Raw genomic sequence first — 18,646 nt, 5'->3', positions numbered from 1 at the left:
AAAGTTTTCATTTTGGTTTATTATTTTAATATACGTATGTGATTTATGATGATAAATATGTTGTAACATTATTGTTAATTTTCTTTTCAATATAGATCTATTATTTGCACTATTTACCTGTATCATTGGCATACATGAAATATTTTCTTTTGACGCAAATGACATATGGTTTGTGGAACAAATCAAAGATTTTTTTGCCCAAATGAAATTCCAATTTGCGCAAAAGCAAAGCACCGTTTGTTTTATTAGCATGTATGCGTACTTGCTATATTTACATGTTCTTTGAATTTCTTTTTGTAAACTTTTATAACAAACAGACACATATAATAGAATCCTTACCTTTAAGAAAATTGAACATATCATTACTAAATATTGCAAATATTTATAACATATATAATTTTTAGTGTCATTTGATTTATTTATTAATTTCTACACATTGAAAAAAAATAAAGATTAAAAACAAATTAAATTGACATCTTATCAGTTAATTTGTTATTCTATTAATTATCGTGTCTATAATCTTAGCTTCTGGTTATATTCAATTACTTAACTTATTAATGATAACTATGATTGTGGATAAGTTTGTTTTTGTTTGTGTGTGTTTTAGTGGTAAACCCATAAATCTATGGACCGGTCAATCAAAGATGATTTTGGTTCTATCAATAATATTAACGGTACCATTTATCTTAACATTGTAAATTAAAATAATTTTAACGCTTGCATTTGTTCCCTTTATAGGCATATATTGTGTTCATTTTGTTTACACAAGTGTTATTTATTTTTAACCTGGGGTCCTGGCCTAATCTTTATTTCGCAACTTTTGCCTAGCTGCTTCTTCGAAACCCATCTTTTGTTGTTACAAAGGGGAAGAGTAACTTATCTATGATTCCCCAACTCCCAATAAGATAACTATTGTACTACTGCACTACAATAAATCAATGTATTACACTACTTCCTATAATAGAATACTATTGCTATAAGACAACTACTACCATAGACGGTGTTGTATGGTATATCTCTGCTACTGACTACTCACTAAGTACTATAAGTAGAAGTTGATGAATGATAAGAAGCATTTTTAACTTTAAATGATATTAAGATATGAATAAGATGTATAAATAGAGATTTTTGATAATATGGGATCTTTGGATACAATCTTATTTGTGTTTTTTTATTTTTGTGTGGAATATAGTTTTAGTTATGCGTGAGGGAAATGTAAAAAAATAAAAAATAAAAGAAGACCTAAAAAAAAAGTCGTTTAATTTGAGAAGGTCAGACACCATTATGAAGACAAGAACACTATACAAAAAGACAAACAATACATCTAAGCATATATATATTTTTTCTATATTTGGCATAATATTCGCTGCATATTCTTTTTACAGAAAACTATCTTTTGTCATACATATTACCAATGAAGATGTAAGATTTTTGGACAAAATGGCCCTTAATTCAAATATATTTCGAACAATCTCTGATTTTCATTAAATACAGATCCAGCGTTCATGCTTTGCTTATCAATTATCGAAAAATGGACCGTGATATGGTCTTTATTTCAAGCAGACTAGATGTTCAGAATCAAATATCTGCAATACTGTCACTTTTTAGATAAAACATTGAAGGTTTGGTTTAAAGTGTACATTTTCATTGGTTGTAAGATGACAGTAAATGAAACATGGTAATGTATAGTAATTTGGTTAAAATGGAAACAGGTAAACCATGTGAGTATCTAAACAGACACGTGACTGCTCCTTGGATAAAATGTTGAAATTAAGAATTAGAAGTGCAGTACATCTTTTAAAAGAATGCTGATGTATTTTAAAAACATATATCATATATTTCTGTCTTCTGAATTAATTAAATGAACTATACGTAAGGGTTTTGCTCAGTTGCTTTCATTCATGTCGTTTTGGTACATGGTGGATAGGTAATCAAAACGGTTGCATGAAATCGGAAGTATTTTCTAAGGAAATAACATGTTGAATATTTAATTCACAAGCGAAATCTTCTTGGAGAAATTCAAATGCCCAGCTTTAAAAAAACAAAGTTTCCTATTCTTAGTTATAACATAAAATGAACGTATCAGTCCTTCAATATAATTATTCATTTGTATACGTGGCCAGAACAATGTGTACGGCTTTCTATTGGTTCTGTGTCTATGGTTTCACAAATATGTTATCGAATTCAGCCTTCATTGCTTGGACCCAATAATAAGGCCTTTAAAGTAAGGAACACTGTGAAAAAGACCGGTTGGGAATATCTCTTTCCATTTAAAGGTTATGTTTTTTTTTCGAAAAAAATCGAAAATATGCAATTTTGTGTTTTTACATGGAAGATGCAATCTCGAAAACTAATTCATGAAGGTATTTCTTATTTTTTTGCATATTTCGAAAGTACGTATCAACATGTCAGAATTTCAAGGACAAATCAATGTTAGACCTGTTATAAATTTATCAAAAACATGTTATCAATTTACATCAATTGTCACGTAAACATAAAATGCGTGTATATTAATCTATAAAGTTTTGACTTCCGTTTGTACAACATTTCCAATTGGAAAACTGGTGTAACAAAGTTGCTAATTTTTAAATCGTGTCACATTAAATTATGTAAAAAAAGTTGGTTCACAAACTCATAATTTTAGCCCTAAAAATCTGAAAATTTAAACTGCGACAATGTTGGTAGAAATTAACGAAAACGTATTTTCAGTTTAAAGAGAAATTTCCACCATTTGCGTCATGAATAATGTATTTGTGACGTTATAAATATAGGGATATTTTGCTAAAACTTGATTAAGGTTACGACAGTTTTCTGAAAAAAATTTACAGTGGCGCCACCCCTCGCCCACAAATATTTTTGCAGAAATATTCTTTATATACCATATTCTTTACTTTTCAACCAACATTTAATTGCGCCACATATAGAAGAAAAAAAATGTCTAAAAGGTAACACATTTCAAGAAAATGGACGAAATGAAATCTTTTCCTTTTTCAGACTAATTTTTTTTTATAAATATGAAGCAGTTATATATTTTCTCTTATTAAACTTTCGAGATGATGTATTAAGAAAAACATACACAATAGATTTACTCAAACAATTCAAGTTTTAAAAGATACACCTTTACAGGGCCATATATTGGCGCTAATGGCTCTACTCCTTTCAAGATCTATGACTTCTGCATTTTTTGTCTTGGTTGCACAAGCTACGTATATCGTATCTTGAGCAAAGAAGATAAAATGCTGATAATATGAGCAAGCTCTCAGCTTTTATCATTTGTCACGCAAACATGTAATTATTCAGTAAATTGTCATATTTCGAAAACACTTCCTGCTTAAAGAATTCTTGGAAAATTTAGTGTCAATCAAATTAAAATATGGATCTTCGATTTCGTTATGCTTATATGAATTAGACGAGTAACCGAGTTCCGATAGATCTGAATTTGAATCAGATTGTTTGAGTGTTTTCAATACGTTACACATTTGTTCAACTGAACGAAAAAGAAATGGTGTTTATTTTTGTTTTGTTTGTGGTGTTGCTTACAAGTTGTACCTTGTCTTTAGCCGAAGAAAAAAGAAATGAGTCTACATGGATGATGATGTTGAAGAAAATGGCTGAGCAATTAAAAATATTGCAGCGTGAACTAGATAGAATGAAAAATCGTAAGTATACGCTTGATCAAAATTTACATTATGATAAAACATTTTCATACTTTATGCAAAACAGTTACTTTTTACGTAGATAAATCTTTTAAACTTTTATATATTGTTAAATTGCTGTCTCGATCGTTGATGTGAATCTACTAGGTTACTCTTTAACGTCTATTGCAGTTCTACTTCCGCTTAAAGTGTTAAAGTAACTAAAGTTTTAATCCTATTAGCTTAGAAACTTAATGATAATGCTTAAGATGGAGTATGGTAAAGGGTGCAATGTTGTTCATACCTTATTTGAAAGAAGTAGGGGAAATTTAAGAAATTCTAGGACCGCAAAATTGAGTTCCATTTGAACGACATTTTCTGTTTTTCTTTTCTTAAATTTCCTTATATCTAGGACGGTAAGTTTGTGTATCAGCTCCTAAGTGCTGGCCGTCAAAGAGTGTGTCATGTTTTTGATTTATATCGTTACAGGAGAATGCCCTAATGGCTGGAAGTTATTCTCAAACCACTGTTATTTGTTCGTTTACAAACCAATTACATGGATGGATGCTAGGGTATTTGAATTATACTTCTTCATTCAAGATTACGATTGGCTTGTTAATTTTGTGTATCAAACAGAAAATTAAATCAGGAATGGGGGGGGGGGAGGGGGGAGGGGAGGAGGGGAGGTGGTGATCTTAGCTTGTTTTACTGATATTTAAAATGTTTTTGATGGAATATTGATCTGAAGTTTGAAAAGCGGGTGTAGGGGTTTTAAAAAAAATATCTGAATTATATCTGCATTCGTAACGTGCAAAGGCAAGTATTTGAAGAAAAATCTTAAACTGACTGGGTAATGAATATTGTTTTGGTTAAATGTCATAGGAGGTCTTTATTTTCAAATACAGACAATAAACAGAGATGTGGTATATACGTCAATGAGCAACATCCCAACAACAAAAAAATAACAAAAAAGATATCTAGAGGTCACATATACTCCATAATAGTCAGGCGTCTATACAATATGTCAAGACTTGTCAAGCGACTGGTTATCAGGGTTCAATTGCTGGTCCTTTCATAAATGGCCATTGATTACCATACCGTAATTTGTAAATAACATTTTACTTGTTTTAGACTGAGTGTCAAAATAAAGGCGGATATCTTGTAAAGGTTGATAATGGTCAAGAGGAGACATGGTTGAAGTCAGAGTTGAAAGGTATTTTTACCATCATTTAATCATCTGCTTAGAAAACTTTGTGCGACATTAAATTCAAAAATATATTACATGTAATGTATCAAACAATTACGCAACCCGTGTTGGGAGATTGCCCCTCTCTTTAAACCCTTTTGCCGTGTTACTTTTCTTTCACAGTATATATAATTAGGTGTTTCTCTTGTATAATCTTGATGAAATAAGATAATTAGGCACTACATAAAGCACAAAACAAGCTCCGGACATGGACCTTTTATTATATTTAAAAACATGTGTGCTTACACTATATGAAATGAGATGTGGTATGATTGCCAAGGAGAGACAACTATTCACAAGAGTCCAGTTGACGTAGTTGTAAGCAACTATAGGTCATCGTTGAGCAGACGCTATACCGTATAGTAAGCAATAAAAGACCCCAACATGACAAAAATAAAACAATTCGGCCGATAAAAACATATATTGGTTTTAGAACAAAACAAGTAACAAAAAAAATAAAGAGATAGGCAGCGATAACGACATTCACTGAATTGCAGGCTACTGATTTGAGACAGTCACATACAGAATGTGTTGTGATTAACACTATTATGTACAATTTGGCAAACTATGAAATAATTTTGTAATTATCTGTCCATACCCTCGAACTACAGTGTTATAGTTTTAATTCACCGTTAAGAACAATGAAGCTGTATTGTATTTTAAGAACTGTGTTATAAGGTGGTAAAACATATTATATTCTACTGTCATATTTGTTTAATTAAAATATTTTCCTATGTTCACTGCAGACGAAGTATGGCTCGGAATGAATGACATTCAGAATGAAGGACATTGGCGTTGGTCTGATAACTCTTTTGTATCGTATACCAATTGGAGATATAGTGAACCAAATGGTGGAAGAGGTGAAAACTGTGGATGCTACTGTAAAAATACATGTTTCTGGACGAGTTTTAACTGGAATGACAGACCTTGTACGTACCCAACAACTGGATATGTCTGTGAAAAGAAAAGATGAGCATCTCTGTTATTTTAAACTGACTGTCAAACTACCTTTCTGACTAACTTATTGCGACTACATTAAAATAAATATTAATTATAACCTATTATTAATTTCGTCCTATATAAGAATGCAATATTTGTTTCTGAACCTTAATAAAGTCAATAAATCAATTGATGAATCTACTTTTAGTTGATGTATTTCCTGCTTTTAATTATTCTTTTTACGTTCTTGTATCACTTAATAAAGATTATTGCAGTCAACATTTTTTTTCTATATTGACAATCTGATTAGAATACAAATTCTGAGTCAAGCTTTGCGTACACCATGTACAAGGATCTGAAAATGCTCTGTTCTACTTTTTGTTTCAACGTCCTTTCGGGATCTTCTGGTTATGTCAGATTATCACAATCTTCAGAAATTTGAAATCTGTAATTTCATTTGCTGATGTAATAATTACCTGAACAGAAAGTAAAACGGAGTGTTGTCAGCTTAGACACAGGATCTGTATTTTTATGTGATCGTTTCATTGATTACCATCGAAAGTTCTCTTGAAAACTGAACCACTATCATACAAAAGTGTGTGTGTGTGGACATCTGAAAGTGACAGGCAAACAATAATCTTTCAGTTTGTCAGTGTTCTCTTTCATTTTCATATAATATATTCATTTTTTTGGCCAAAAAGTCGAGAGGCGGAACAGAAACTTAATTCTCCTACACTCTTGATACTTTCTGTTTATTGAAATTGCAGTTGTAAAATGTCGTTGAATAATTTTGGCAGTCATCATACAAATGAGAAAACATCTGATTCACCACACTGAAAAAAGATTTTGTTACCGTACTCCGATAGCTCACATGTTGTAAAACAGACTTTTAGTGCTAAGATAGTTTTCTTTGCATACGTTGCTGATAGGGAATAAATTGTTTGGCATTAACAGCCCCCACACCCTACCCCACCACCAACATTCAGGATAGGCTTCAATAATTTCCTCTTCCATTTTCTATATAAGCTTCTAAAACAAACACACTCCCTCTTTTTATCTTTTTTGTATTAAGACACATGTTTACCGGTATCCACCACCCCTAACATGGGACAGTAGTGTAACAGCACACCATACTCACTAGCTTTAAAATCAGTTAAAAAGGGTTAACTCATCAGATCGATACTGAGCACAAAACAACTTACTAAAACACCAAATATACAAAGTACCGATCTGAGAGTACTCGCAGTTACTGAAAGCTAGTTAAAAGCCAATATCAACCAATAAAAGATATTCATGTATCTAGGACTAAAAGAATGAATTGTTGGTGTAGATACTGGTTTCAAACGTTTTTGTCTAGCATTTTGGTGGCTGAAATACTTTAACAAGCTAAACGTTCTTTGCTTAGCAGTTGCACTAGACGGATAACCAGATGTTTACTGGATAAATCAGATGAAGCAAAATTCCTACTAAAAGTTTATCTGATGGGACTTTTCCTGCATTTGTAGCACTTTCAACTTCAAAAGCACTATTCTCTTTTTGTTTAAAGCATGAGTCAATCGGAGCATGATGCCCGACTACTTGGAACATCATTGGCTGATCCAGGGGGTGGTGTTCCTGCGGTTAGATCCCTTCCTTTTTTTCGATTTTTTAATAGATATATATATATATACAATTTTTTTAATTATGTGAACGTTTCATGGTGTTGGTTGGACACCCCCCTTTTCCCTTTTCGAAATTGCTGGATCCGCGCCTGAACATCTAGAACATCTAGCTTTGTTCTTATTTTTTTTTTATTTCCAACAATTAAAGCATATACATGACAAGCATACAATATAATACATATATACAATGCCTTTATTATAAATACATTATAATTGAAAGTATTTGACATTTTCTATAGAACAGATCAAAAGAAAAAAATATGAAAATAGATAAATAAATAATTAATAATAATCAACATAAAGTATAGGAGTGGAAAATGAAGAAGAAGAAGAAACAGAAGAAAAAAAAAGAAAAAAAGGAATTATCCAGTTACATCCCTATCTATATTTTATTTTTTTTTAAATGTAACATCTTCATGATGAATAATATTTGAAAAATTTACTTTACATATTTCTTTCGTAACAGCCAGGATATGCATATTTATGTATTAAAGTACAGGTTTTCAAAAACTTTCCATACATTGTAAAATTTAGTTATTTCTTTTATTTTTTACAGCTACTATACTCTCTAATTTATACATATCTTTCAGCTTTATTTTAATTACTTGGAATTAAATATTCTTTTTAAAGCATCTAGTATTATACATGTATTGTTTAATAGAAAGAAAATCATGTTGTATGGGTTGTTGGGGAATATCTTGGATAAGTGTCCAAAAACAAAGTTTAATTGATTCATTTGGAGACTTAATCCACCGGAAAGGAACCAGTTATCAATATCCTGTAGAAAATTTTGTACAGTAAGGCAATTCCAAAAGAAATGTTCTCTAGACTCGTTTTCTGTTTTACAAAATGTACGTCAATAAATTTAATTTTAACTAGATACTGATTTGTTGCAATAATGCAATGGTTAATCTTGTATTGCAACCATTGTAATTTACTATTTTTAGTAGCAGCAAAAGGCAGTCTGAAAATTTTTCCAGTTCAGATTCTGTTTACCTAAAATTTTAACCCACTTTAACTGTCCAGTAGGAATAACATTCTTTCGAATAGCGGTATACAACTGTTGCCTTTATGTAGACATGATGGTATAAAAGTACAAAATAATTTGTAAGATCCTTTAGTGAAAGATTTTCATGCCTCTGTTTTTACATGGAATGTGCTATCTTGAAAACTAAGTCATGAAGGTGTTTCATTTTCTTTGCATATTTTGAAAGTGCGTATTGACATGTAAAAATTTCAAGGACAAATCAAGGTTAGATCTGATATGTGTCAATGTATCAATTTACAGTAATTGTCACTTAAACATAACATGTGCGTGCATATTGATCTATAAAGTTTTGACTGCTATAATGACATTGTCAAACTTTAGAAAATCCGTGTTAATGTTATAGTTTGGCTTAAATTGGTCAAATATAACATAAGATCCATTTTGGTCTATTAGATCATTTACAAATCCTATACCACTTTTGAACCATTCTTGATAAAATACTGATTTATGGCCAATCTTAATGCTATTATAAAACCACAGTAGATTTGATAAAAATGAATCAGAAGTGAAGTTTCTCTCTTTTTGAATAATCATTTCCCAGCATCTTAGTACATCTTTCCAAAAATAGTTGTTTACTGTCATATAAAGTTGTCTAATAGTATCTAACCACAAACGAACAACTTTTTCTTATCTATATTTGAAATGAAAATATTTTGCCATTTACTATCTCTCTTCAAAATTCTTCTTATCCATTATGATTTAAGTGCTGTAATAAACAAATCAAGCATTTTTAAACCTCCCTAGAAATAATCTTCGTACTTATTAGAATAGAGAATGGAAACAGGGAAATCAGTCAAAGAGACAGCATCCCGACTAAAGAGCAAAAAACATCCCTAGGCCACCAATGGGTCTTCAACACAGGAAGAAATCCCGCACCCGGAGTCGGGCACCCTATTTAGTTTAAGTGTAATATATATCGTATGATATAAGTAATTCTAAATGAGACAAATTTCCAGCTTAGAACAAAGAAGGAAGTGGTAAAAAAATATGGATCACTGTTCAGGTTTCATTGATTAGAAGAAACCTAACCAAATAGTAACCTATAAAAGACTTTAAAAAAATTGGAAAAAAGGGGGAACTATCAGCTTGCCTATAGGCCCCTTGCTTGGAACAGGCACACAAATAATTTTTTTTTTAGACAAAATGGATTTTTTTTAATTCAAAAAATCTCTGATTTTCATTCAATACAGATTTGCTTTCAAGTTATCGAAATATGGACCATTACAAGGTCTTTATTATTTCAATCTGACTGGATTTTCAGAATCAAATTTGAAAAAAAAACGGTAAAACATGTGAGTGTCTAACAAGCCTCATGACTTCTCCTGAGATAAAATGTTGAATTAAAGAATAAGCGGTATCGTAGATCTTTTGAAAAAAGGTTAATATATTTTAAGAATATATCATATATCGTTGTCTGTTCTTCATTAAACAAATAAATTATACGGTAAGGATTTTGCTCGTTGTTGAAGGCCGAACGATGACCTATAGTTGATTTGATTCACGTCATTTGGTCAGTCGATGATATGTCATCAAATCGGTTACATGAATTTGGAAGTATTTTCAATGGAAGTTACATGTTGAATATTTTCTACTAGGGTAGGTACAATTCGAATGTCTAGCATTAACAAAATAACTTTTGTTCTTAGCTAAAAAAAAAAATAGCACATAAACAAATATAACCCCCTCCCCCTTTTCAAACGACTGTGAAATGCTTCAAGAAAGTAATAGTATCGAAATTGCAAGAAAAAAGTAGATAGCTGAGATAAAGCCTGCTTTTTGTGCTGAAATGACATAAGGCTTGAAACACCAATCAATCAATCTACCATAAAAAAAAACGTGTTTTACTGAATATATATATGCATTTGTATACGTGGCAAGAAAATTGTTTGCGGCTTTCTATTGATTCTGTGTCTGTGATTTCACAAATCTGTTATCGCATTCAGCCTGCATTTCTTCGACCCACTTAAAACTAAGGAACACTGTGCAAAAGACCGGATGGGAATATCTCTTTCCAAAGGTTATGGTTTTTTTTTTCGAATATTTTTCGAAAATATGCAATTTTGTGTTTTTACATGGAATGTGCTATCTTGAAAACTAAGTCATGAAGGTGTTTCATTTTCTTTGCATATTTTGAAAGTGCGTATCGACATGTAAAAATTTCAAGGACAAATCAAGGTTAGATCTGATATGTGTCATTAACATGCTATCAATTTACAATAATTGTCACGTAAACATAACATTTGCGTGTATATTGATCTAAAAAGTTTTGACTTCCGTTTGTACAACATTTCCAATTGGAAAACTGATGTTAAAAAAAGATGACAATTCTTTTATTAAATGCTTTCACATTTGGTAAGTTTCAAGATTGACGACTTCTGTATATCTTGTCTTGGTTGTGCAAACTACGTGTATCGTATCTTGAGCCAAGAAAATGAAATACTGATACAAAAAGCAAGCTATCAGCTTATATAAACATAAGGAGATGTGGTATGATTGCCAATGAGACAACTATCCACCAAAGTTCAAATAAAGTGGATATAAGCAATTATAGACAACCGTACGACCTTCAGCAATGAAAAAACCCATACCGTATAGTCGGCTATAAAAGGCCCCGACATGAAAAATATGAAACAATTCAACTGAGAAAATGCAATTATTCAGTAAAGATGTAGTATCCTTTCTTGTAATCATGGTAATACTTCCTGCTGAAAAGACACTAGGAAAATGTAGTATACTATTTACATACTAATACATTAATATTCCTTTGTGATGTATGATTCCTTTTTCAAAAGTAAATCACCCTGATTGTTCGAATAAAGTTATTTACGGTGTACACCGCTTTGTAGCAAATAACTGCCTTAAAAGGACAATGTAAACAAATCTGTTTTAACAATAATTGTCAATGAACATATTAAACCTGTTATAAAGGGAAAATATTAATTTTCCAATGGGCCAAAAAGTCAGACTGTGTGTGTTCCATGACTATGTGTAACATAATCAAATAAAACGGTTGAAACATGTACATGAGGCCATAGGTGAGGTATACATTTAAAGTTAATGAGACGCAGAACCAACGACACAAAAAAAAACCAAAAAACATCTGGACGCTCAGATAAGTCTTGACTAGTGACGCCACCGGTAAAACTATGCCACATTGATGTTAATATACATACATTATCTGAAGAGAAAATAATTAATAAAGCACCATTTTAGCAATTGTCGATCATCTTAATTTTTACGGAGATGTTGTTTACCGAAACCGAGAATTTAGAAACGATCCGGGTAAACTTACTGATCTTTTAAATAAACTTATTCTAAAAGGTTACCAATTCAACACTGTAATTAAATCTTTGAATGTTGTTTTTGTTAGTATTTATATTGATTATGTTGTCAGTAAATTAAAATCAAACTAAATATTATTTCTATATAAATATACACGTTCTTGGCTCTACAATCTGTCGATACCTGTATCTTGGCATTGCACAATCTTGTTTTTCTCTGACTATTAATGACGTCTTTACAATAAATCCATTGAATGTTGAATGTGTACTGATTGATATTTTAGTTTTAGACGCATGATTTATATTATTAGTTGTTATTGGCTTTGAACTAGCTGTAAGTAACTGCGAGTATTATCAGATCTGTATTCAGTGTCTTATTGTTGTGGGGATGTATAAATAACCTTCCACGTCCACTCTGTGTTTTTGTAAGACGTTTTTCTATTTGATTCCATCATTACTGATTATTTTTTTTTAGTTCGGAGGAAAAGATTAAATTGATATGATTTACAAACAATGGGTGTCAAATGACCACAAAATAACTCGTACTGTAGGGTGTGAATGGGGGTTTTCAATTTCTTAGGTCATTTTTCTCTATTCTTTATATTTTAGCACCTAACGATTCTCTTTTTTTTGGTGGTGGTGGTGGGTGGGGGTGGCAGGGGGGTAGGGGTATAATTCTACTCTATTCTTTATTTTTTGTCCCATTTGTTTGTAGTCTTGGTCCATTATTTTCTATTCGTTAAACCCAATCCAGCCATTCATACAGACTTTAAATCAGTTGAACTAACAAGTGACATTAATCGAATATGCCAAGCTGTATATTTATTTCATATCTTCATCAGTACAAAGTTTTCTACATAAATTGAGAAAAGAACCACAACACAAAATTAAATACAACCACTGAAAAGATCCCTTCCAAAGCTTGATACATGTATGTTATAATTCTTTCTTTTAATCAAAAAATATTTGTAAAAGTGATCTTCATTCAAAATGTTAGCTTGTAAATTAATTTAAGAAATTATATTTTTCATACTTTTATTGTAGATTCCTAAATGAATGACATATCCAACCATAAACTTTTGTCTGTGCTGATCAACCATGTTTGATTCTTACTTTATACATTTGAAATGATTATAAACAGCTAAATGTATACCATAATAACCTCTACAATTCTAATTAATATTGATACATGAGCATTTTATCTTTTTAAGGATGTTTGCTACTCTGTATCAAAATAAAAAGCATTTTTAAAGACTGTTATAAATTGAAAGTATAAGAATAAAGGAACTAAAATAGCAGAAAAAATTGAAGGGTCCGTGTGCTTGTTTTCGAGATATAAGCCATTGAAAATATGGCGGGAAGTGATTCTCTCTAGATTTTTCATACATTTAACATTGGCACCTTTTGACAAGGATTTTATAAGATTTTCAAATATGGCTTTTTAAACTATATGTTATAAAATTATAAAAAGAAAAGTAGGGGTTTGCGGGCAAAATTTTTAATGGCACTACATGGATAAAACCAGAAGATTCCGAATATCTGGCAAAAATTCAAAAACGAGAGGAGCGAACATACTTAAAGGGCATCATAACCATACTGTACAAATAGAATTATCTAAAAACAGTATATATGAAAATTTATAATTTTTAATTTAATTGGAATCAAAATTAATAAATAGTTATTTTGGCTAATGCGGAACCAAATGTTGATCCTAACTTGTAAAATGGAATGTAAGATCGTCTTAATCTGTGATATAATTATTTTTGAACAAATATATTAATAAAAAAAAGTTATTCTATTAATAAAAAAGAAAAGCGAGAATGAATAAAAATGTATTACGTGAGCATGAGTTAATAAATATATAGAGTTGTTAAATTTTTAATTAAATGATTTAAAGCCTCATTAATATTAATACTGTAATGGAATTTGAATCACTAGTCATCCTTTTATTGTGCAAACAGTTGATTAATAGAATTACGGTTACGTAGATAATTGTCACTAAGGAACCGAAGGCTTGCAACTGTCGCAATATCTAACAGGACCTTTGATGAAATAATAACGGTGTTATTTTTAAACAAATTTAACTGACAGTCAGGGGGTATAGGTATAGAAGTGTTTCTTTGATTTACTTTTGCGGGTGAACTATGTTGGGGTAGAGTTATATCCCTCAGACATTCGCATTTTTTTTTATATATAAGTAATAAAAATCATATTTCCACTTTTCTGGCATTCTTTTTTACTACAACGTGTAGCTGAATGTTTAATTGCTTGTAATTAATAGTTGTCTTTTCTATTCATTAACATATAATTGCATGGGCAATGAAAATCTCGTTTGTCTGTTATCTTTAAAACACTGCTATTTTAAAAGCCTCCAAGGGGCAATTTTTGAAGGCTTTATATAGATATAGGAAGATGTGGTATGAGTGCCAATGAGACAACTCTCCATCCAAGTTACAATTTAGAGAAGTAAGTCAATTATAGGTCATATTTGCACAGTTACCTAATACCGATGTTCTGTAAAGTTCTTTGTTTAGTTATTACGATAAAAGGTTGAACTCTAATTTAAACAAAAGTTAGGAAATCAGAAAAAAAAAATAATAACAATTAATAATGTTACTAATTTACTTCTACAGGTAAATGTTACTTAAATCTTCAAGTAAATTAAATTGACTTGTATACGTGCTAACCCTGACTGACAGAATAACAAAATTGAGAATGGAAACTGGGAATGTGTCAAGGAAACAAAAAAACCCGACCAAAGAGTATATGACAGCCTAAGGCCATCAATGGGTCTTCAACATAGCAAGAAAAATGTATTGCATTGATCTGATTCCAAAGGAAGATATTTTTACAGTTGGAGAAACTTATGTGCATGTAGCCAAATCAAGCTAAATCCTCTTAAGCTCAATAAAAAACAAATAAAAATTGTTTTAGTATTAACGTTGCAAAAGCAGCATGACATGGGAAATGTAGGATATCAAATAACTGTCAATGAAACCCAACAATTCATTTTGAGGAAATTGAGGATTAACACTCACACGAAGAAACAAATGAGCATTTTGAAGATCCTTGTTGATCCCAAGTTATTGTCAATAATCGTAAATTGCTAAATCACAGAAATCTCACTTGAATGTTCAAAAGTCCCGTTGTTGCCCTAAAGAAATATCTATTTTCTAGGGTAAAAATATTGCCTTCTATTGCCAGACATTAAGTAATTAAAAATATAATTGTACTTACACGAATTAATTAAACAATTGAAAGTAATCTAAAGCACTAGGTTAATTGAGATTATTACATGTAATTGAAAGTAATAAATTAAATTACCTTTTTGTCATGTAATTATTAATTTCTTTTCAATTACATCAGAGTATTAGCTTGAAAGATATGAAAATTTCTTGTTTCCCTGATGCACTCACAAGTTGAAACTGTACTTTTTTGGGCGCGATGCATTTGCACCAATTTTTTTTTTAAATGCTGTATTTCATTTGTGCCACAGGGTTGTATTTCATTTGCACCAAAAATAAATACTGCTTTTATGCCAATTTACAGGTCAAATATAACAGAAACGTTTTAATATTTGTTGTTTCCTGAATACGAAGTTCGCACAAGAATTGTTGTATAGATTATCCCCCCATTGGGTAAATAAGTGAGTTCATACTCATTTTTCATACAAAAACTGAAAGTCACTTAAAGGTATATAATTGCACTGTGTTCGCATTCTCCAGGTGACAAAATGGACATTATTCATTTGGAGGCAGATAGAGGAAGAAATACGTCTGTAATTTTTTTAGAGATCACATTTAGGATATCTAATGTATTGATAAAACGGACAAAAATATCATAGATGTACCCCAAAAATGTGCAAATTCAGAATCACAACAGATGTGGAAAACTACGGTATTGTTATTTGCACCACAGGATTGTATTTCATCTGCATCAAAAATAATTACTGCTTTTGCGACCAATTTATAGGTGAAATATATCAGAAAAGTTTTAAAATAAGTTGTATCCTGAATACGGGGCTCGTACAAGAAGTTTTGTAGAATATATCCCCTCCATTGGGTACGTAGGTAAGTTTATATTCATTTCTCTTACAAAACTGAGAGTCACTTAAGGGTATAAAATTGAATAGTGTTCACATAGCATAGATGTATTCAGAAAAGTTGCAAAGCCAGAATCACAACAGATGTGCACAGGAAACTATTATAAAAACATTGAATGATACTTTCAACCATGGTTTTGACCAGTAAAAAGTACAATGATCTCATTTAAAAAACCTTTAAAGTTTTCATTTTGGTTTATTGTTTTAATAAAATTGAGAATGGAAATGGGGAATATGTCAAAGAGACAACAACCCGACCAAAGAGCAGACAACAGCCGAAGGCCATAAATACACGTATGTGATTTATGATGATAAATATGTTGTAACATTATTATTAAGTTTCGTTTCAATATAGATCTGTTATTTGCACTATTTACCTGTATCATTGGCATACATGAAATATTTTCTTTCTACGCAAATGACATATGGTTTGTGGCACAAATCAAAGATTTTTTTGCCCAAATGAAATTCCAATTTGCGCAAAAGCAAAGCACCGTTTTTTTTTAATTTCTATTAGGATGTATACGTACTTGCTATATTTACTTTGAATTTCTTTTTGTAAACTTTTATTACAAACAGACACATATAATAGAATCCCTACGTTTAAGAAAATTAAATATATCATTACTAAATATTGCAAATTTGTATAACATAATAATTATATAATTTTCAGTGTCATTTGATTTATTTATTAATTTCTACACATTAAAAAAATAAGGATTAAAAACAAATTATATTGACATCTAATCAGTTAATTTGTTATTCTATTAATTAACGTGTCTTAAATCTTAGCTTCTGGTTATATTCTATTACTTAACTTATTATTGATAACTTTGATAGTGGATACGTTTGCTTTTGTTTGTGTGTTTTTTAGTGGTAAATCTATAAATCTAAACTTTAATTGGCAACTTTTGCCTATCTGCTTGTTAGAAACCCATCTTATGTTGTTAACAAAGGGAAAGAGTAACTAATCCATGTTTCCCAAAATCACAATAAGATAACTATGGTACTACTGCACTACAATAAATATTATAGACTACTATAGCTATTAGATAACTATTAACAGAGACGGTGATGTATGTCATGTCTCTGCTACTGACTACTCAATGAGTACTATAAAGAGACGTTAATGAATAATAAAAAGCAGTTTTAAATTTAAAATATACTAAGATATGAGTAAGATGTATAAATAGAGATTTTTGATTATAGGATACTTGGATACAAATTTATTGATGTTTTTTCAATATTTGTGTGGAATATAGTTTCAGTTATGTATGAGGGGAATGTAAAAAAAAAGAAAATAAAAGAAGACATAAAAAAAATCGCTATATTTTACAAGGTCAGACACCATTATGGAGACAAGAACACTATACAAAAAGATAAACAATATATCTATGCATATATTTTTTTTTATATTCGGCATAATATTAACTGCATATTCTTTTTACAGAAAACTATCTTTTGTCATACCTATTACCAATCAAAATCGGAAGTATTTTCTAAGAAAATAACATGTTGAAAATTTAATTCACGAGCGAAATCTACTTTGAGGTTTTAAATTCAAATGCCCAGTTTAAAAAAAAACTAGGCTTCCTGTTCTTAGTTAAAAAATAAAATGAACGCATCAGTCCATCAATACAATTATTCATTTGTATACGTGGCCAGAAAATTGTTTTCGGCTTTCTATTGGTTCTGTGTCTATGGTTTCACAAATATGTTATCGAATTCAGCCTGCATTGGTTGGACCCACTAATAAGGCCTTTAAAGTAAGGAACACTGTGAAAAAGACCGGGTGGGAATATCTCTTTCCATTTAAAGGTAAATGGTTTTTTTTTTCGAAAACATGCAATTTTGTGTTTTTACATGGAAGATGCAATCTCGAAAACTAATTCATGAAGGTATTACTTTTTCTTTGCATATTTCGAAATTACGTATCAACATGTCAGAATTTCAAGGACAAATCAATATTAGACCTGTTATAAATTTATCAAAAACATGGTATCAATTTACACTTATTGTCACGTGTATATTGATCTATAAAGTTTTGACTTCTGTTTGTACAACATTTCCAATTGGAAAACTAGTGTAACAAAGTTGCTAATTCTTAAATCGTTTCACATTTTGTAAAAACAGTTGGTTCACTAACTCATAATTTTGGCTAAAAATCTGAAAATTTTAAACTGCGACAATGTTGGTAGAAGTTGACGACAGTTTAAACAGATATTTCCACCAATTGCGTCATGAATAATTTATTTTTGACGTCATAAATATAGGGATAGTTCACTTAAACCTGATTTTATGCACAATTTTCAAAAGGTTAAGACAGTTTTCTGAAAAAAAAATACAGTGGCGCCACCCCTCGCCCACAAATATTTTTGCAGAAATATTCTTTATATACCATATTCTTTACATTTCAACCAAAATTTCAATCGGCGAAGGGTTGCGCCACATATAAAATAAAAAAAAAAAGGTCTGAAAGGTGACACATTTATAGGAAATGGACGAAATAATTTTTTTTCCTTTTTCAGACTAGTTTCTTTATAAATATGAAGCACCTATACAATTTCTCATATTATACTTTCGAAAATGATGTATTAAGAAATAAATACACAATAGATTTACTCAAACAATTTAAGTTTTAAAAGATACACCTTTAAATGGCCATATATTGAGGTTAGTGGCTCTACTCCTTTCAAGATCCATGACTTTTTTTGTCTTGGTTGCACAAGCTACG

General features: G+C 30.6%; 2 protein-coding genes across 5 annotated transcripts in view; one reads left to right on the top strand and one right to left on the bottom strand.

Moving 5' to 3' along the window:
• Positions 1-18,646, bottom strand: part of LOC127723683 (kelch-like protein 2) — a 102,193-nt gene that overhangs the window by 22,669 nt on the left and 60,878 nt on the right. The gene's annotated exons all lie outside the window — the stretch shown is intronic.
• Positions 1-18,646, top strand: part of LOC127723686 (perlucin-like protein) — a 74,541-nt gene that overhangs the window by 31,188 nt on the left and 24,707 nt on the right. The window contains exons 1-3 of one of the 4 annotated variants that reach the window (XM_052230434.1): positions 3,417-3,659; positions 4,125-4,207; positions 4,767-4,802. The exons of 1 other annotated variant lie outside the window; for it this stretch is intronic. In XM_052230434.1, coding sequence (XP_052086394.1) covers positions 3,503-3,659; positions 4,125-4,207; positions 4,767-4,802 — 276 coding nt within the window. In that variant the 5' untranslated portion in view covers positions 3,417-3,502. Of the gene's footprint in view, positions 1-3,416; positions 3,660-4,124; positions 4,208-4,766; positions 4,803-5,627; positions 6,100-18,646 lie in introns of those variants that run through there. 2 more of the 4 variants (XM_052230433.1, XM_052230431.1) reach the window with 2 other exon arrangements.

This window comes from Mytilus californianus, unplaced genomic scaffold (genome assembly GCF_021869535.1).
Source record: "Mytilus californianus isolate M0D057914Y unplaced genomic scaffold, xbMytCali1.0.p SCAF_13, whole genome shotgun sequence".
NCBI classification, from domain to species: Eukaryota; Metazoa; Mollusca; class Bivalvia; order Mytilida; family Mytilidae; genus Mytilus; species Mytilus californianus.
Note: the sequence above shows the minus strand (reverse complement) of the source record. Positions and strands in the feature narration are given on the sequence as shown.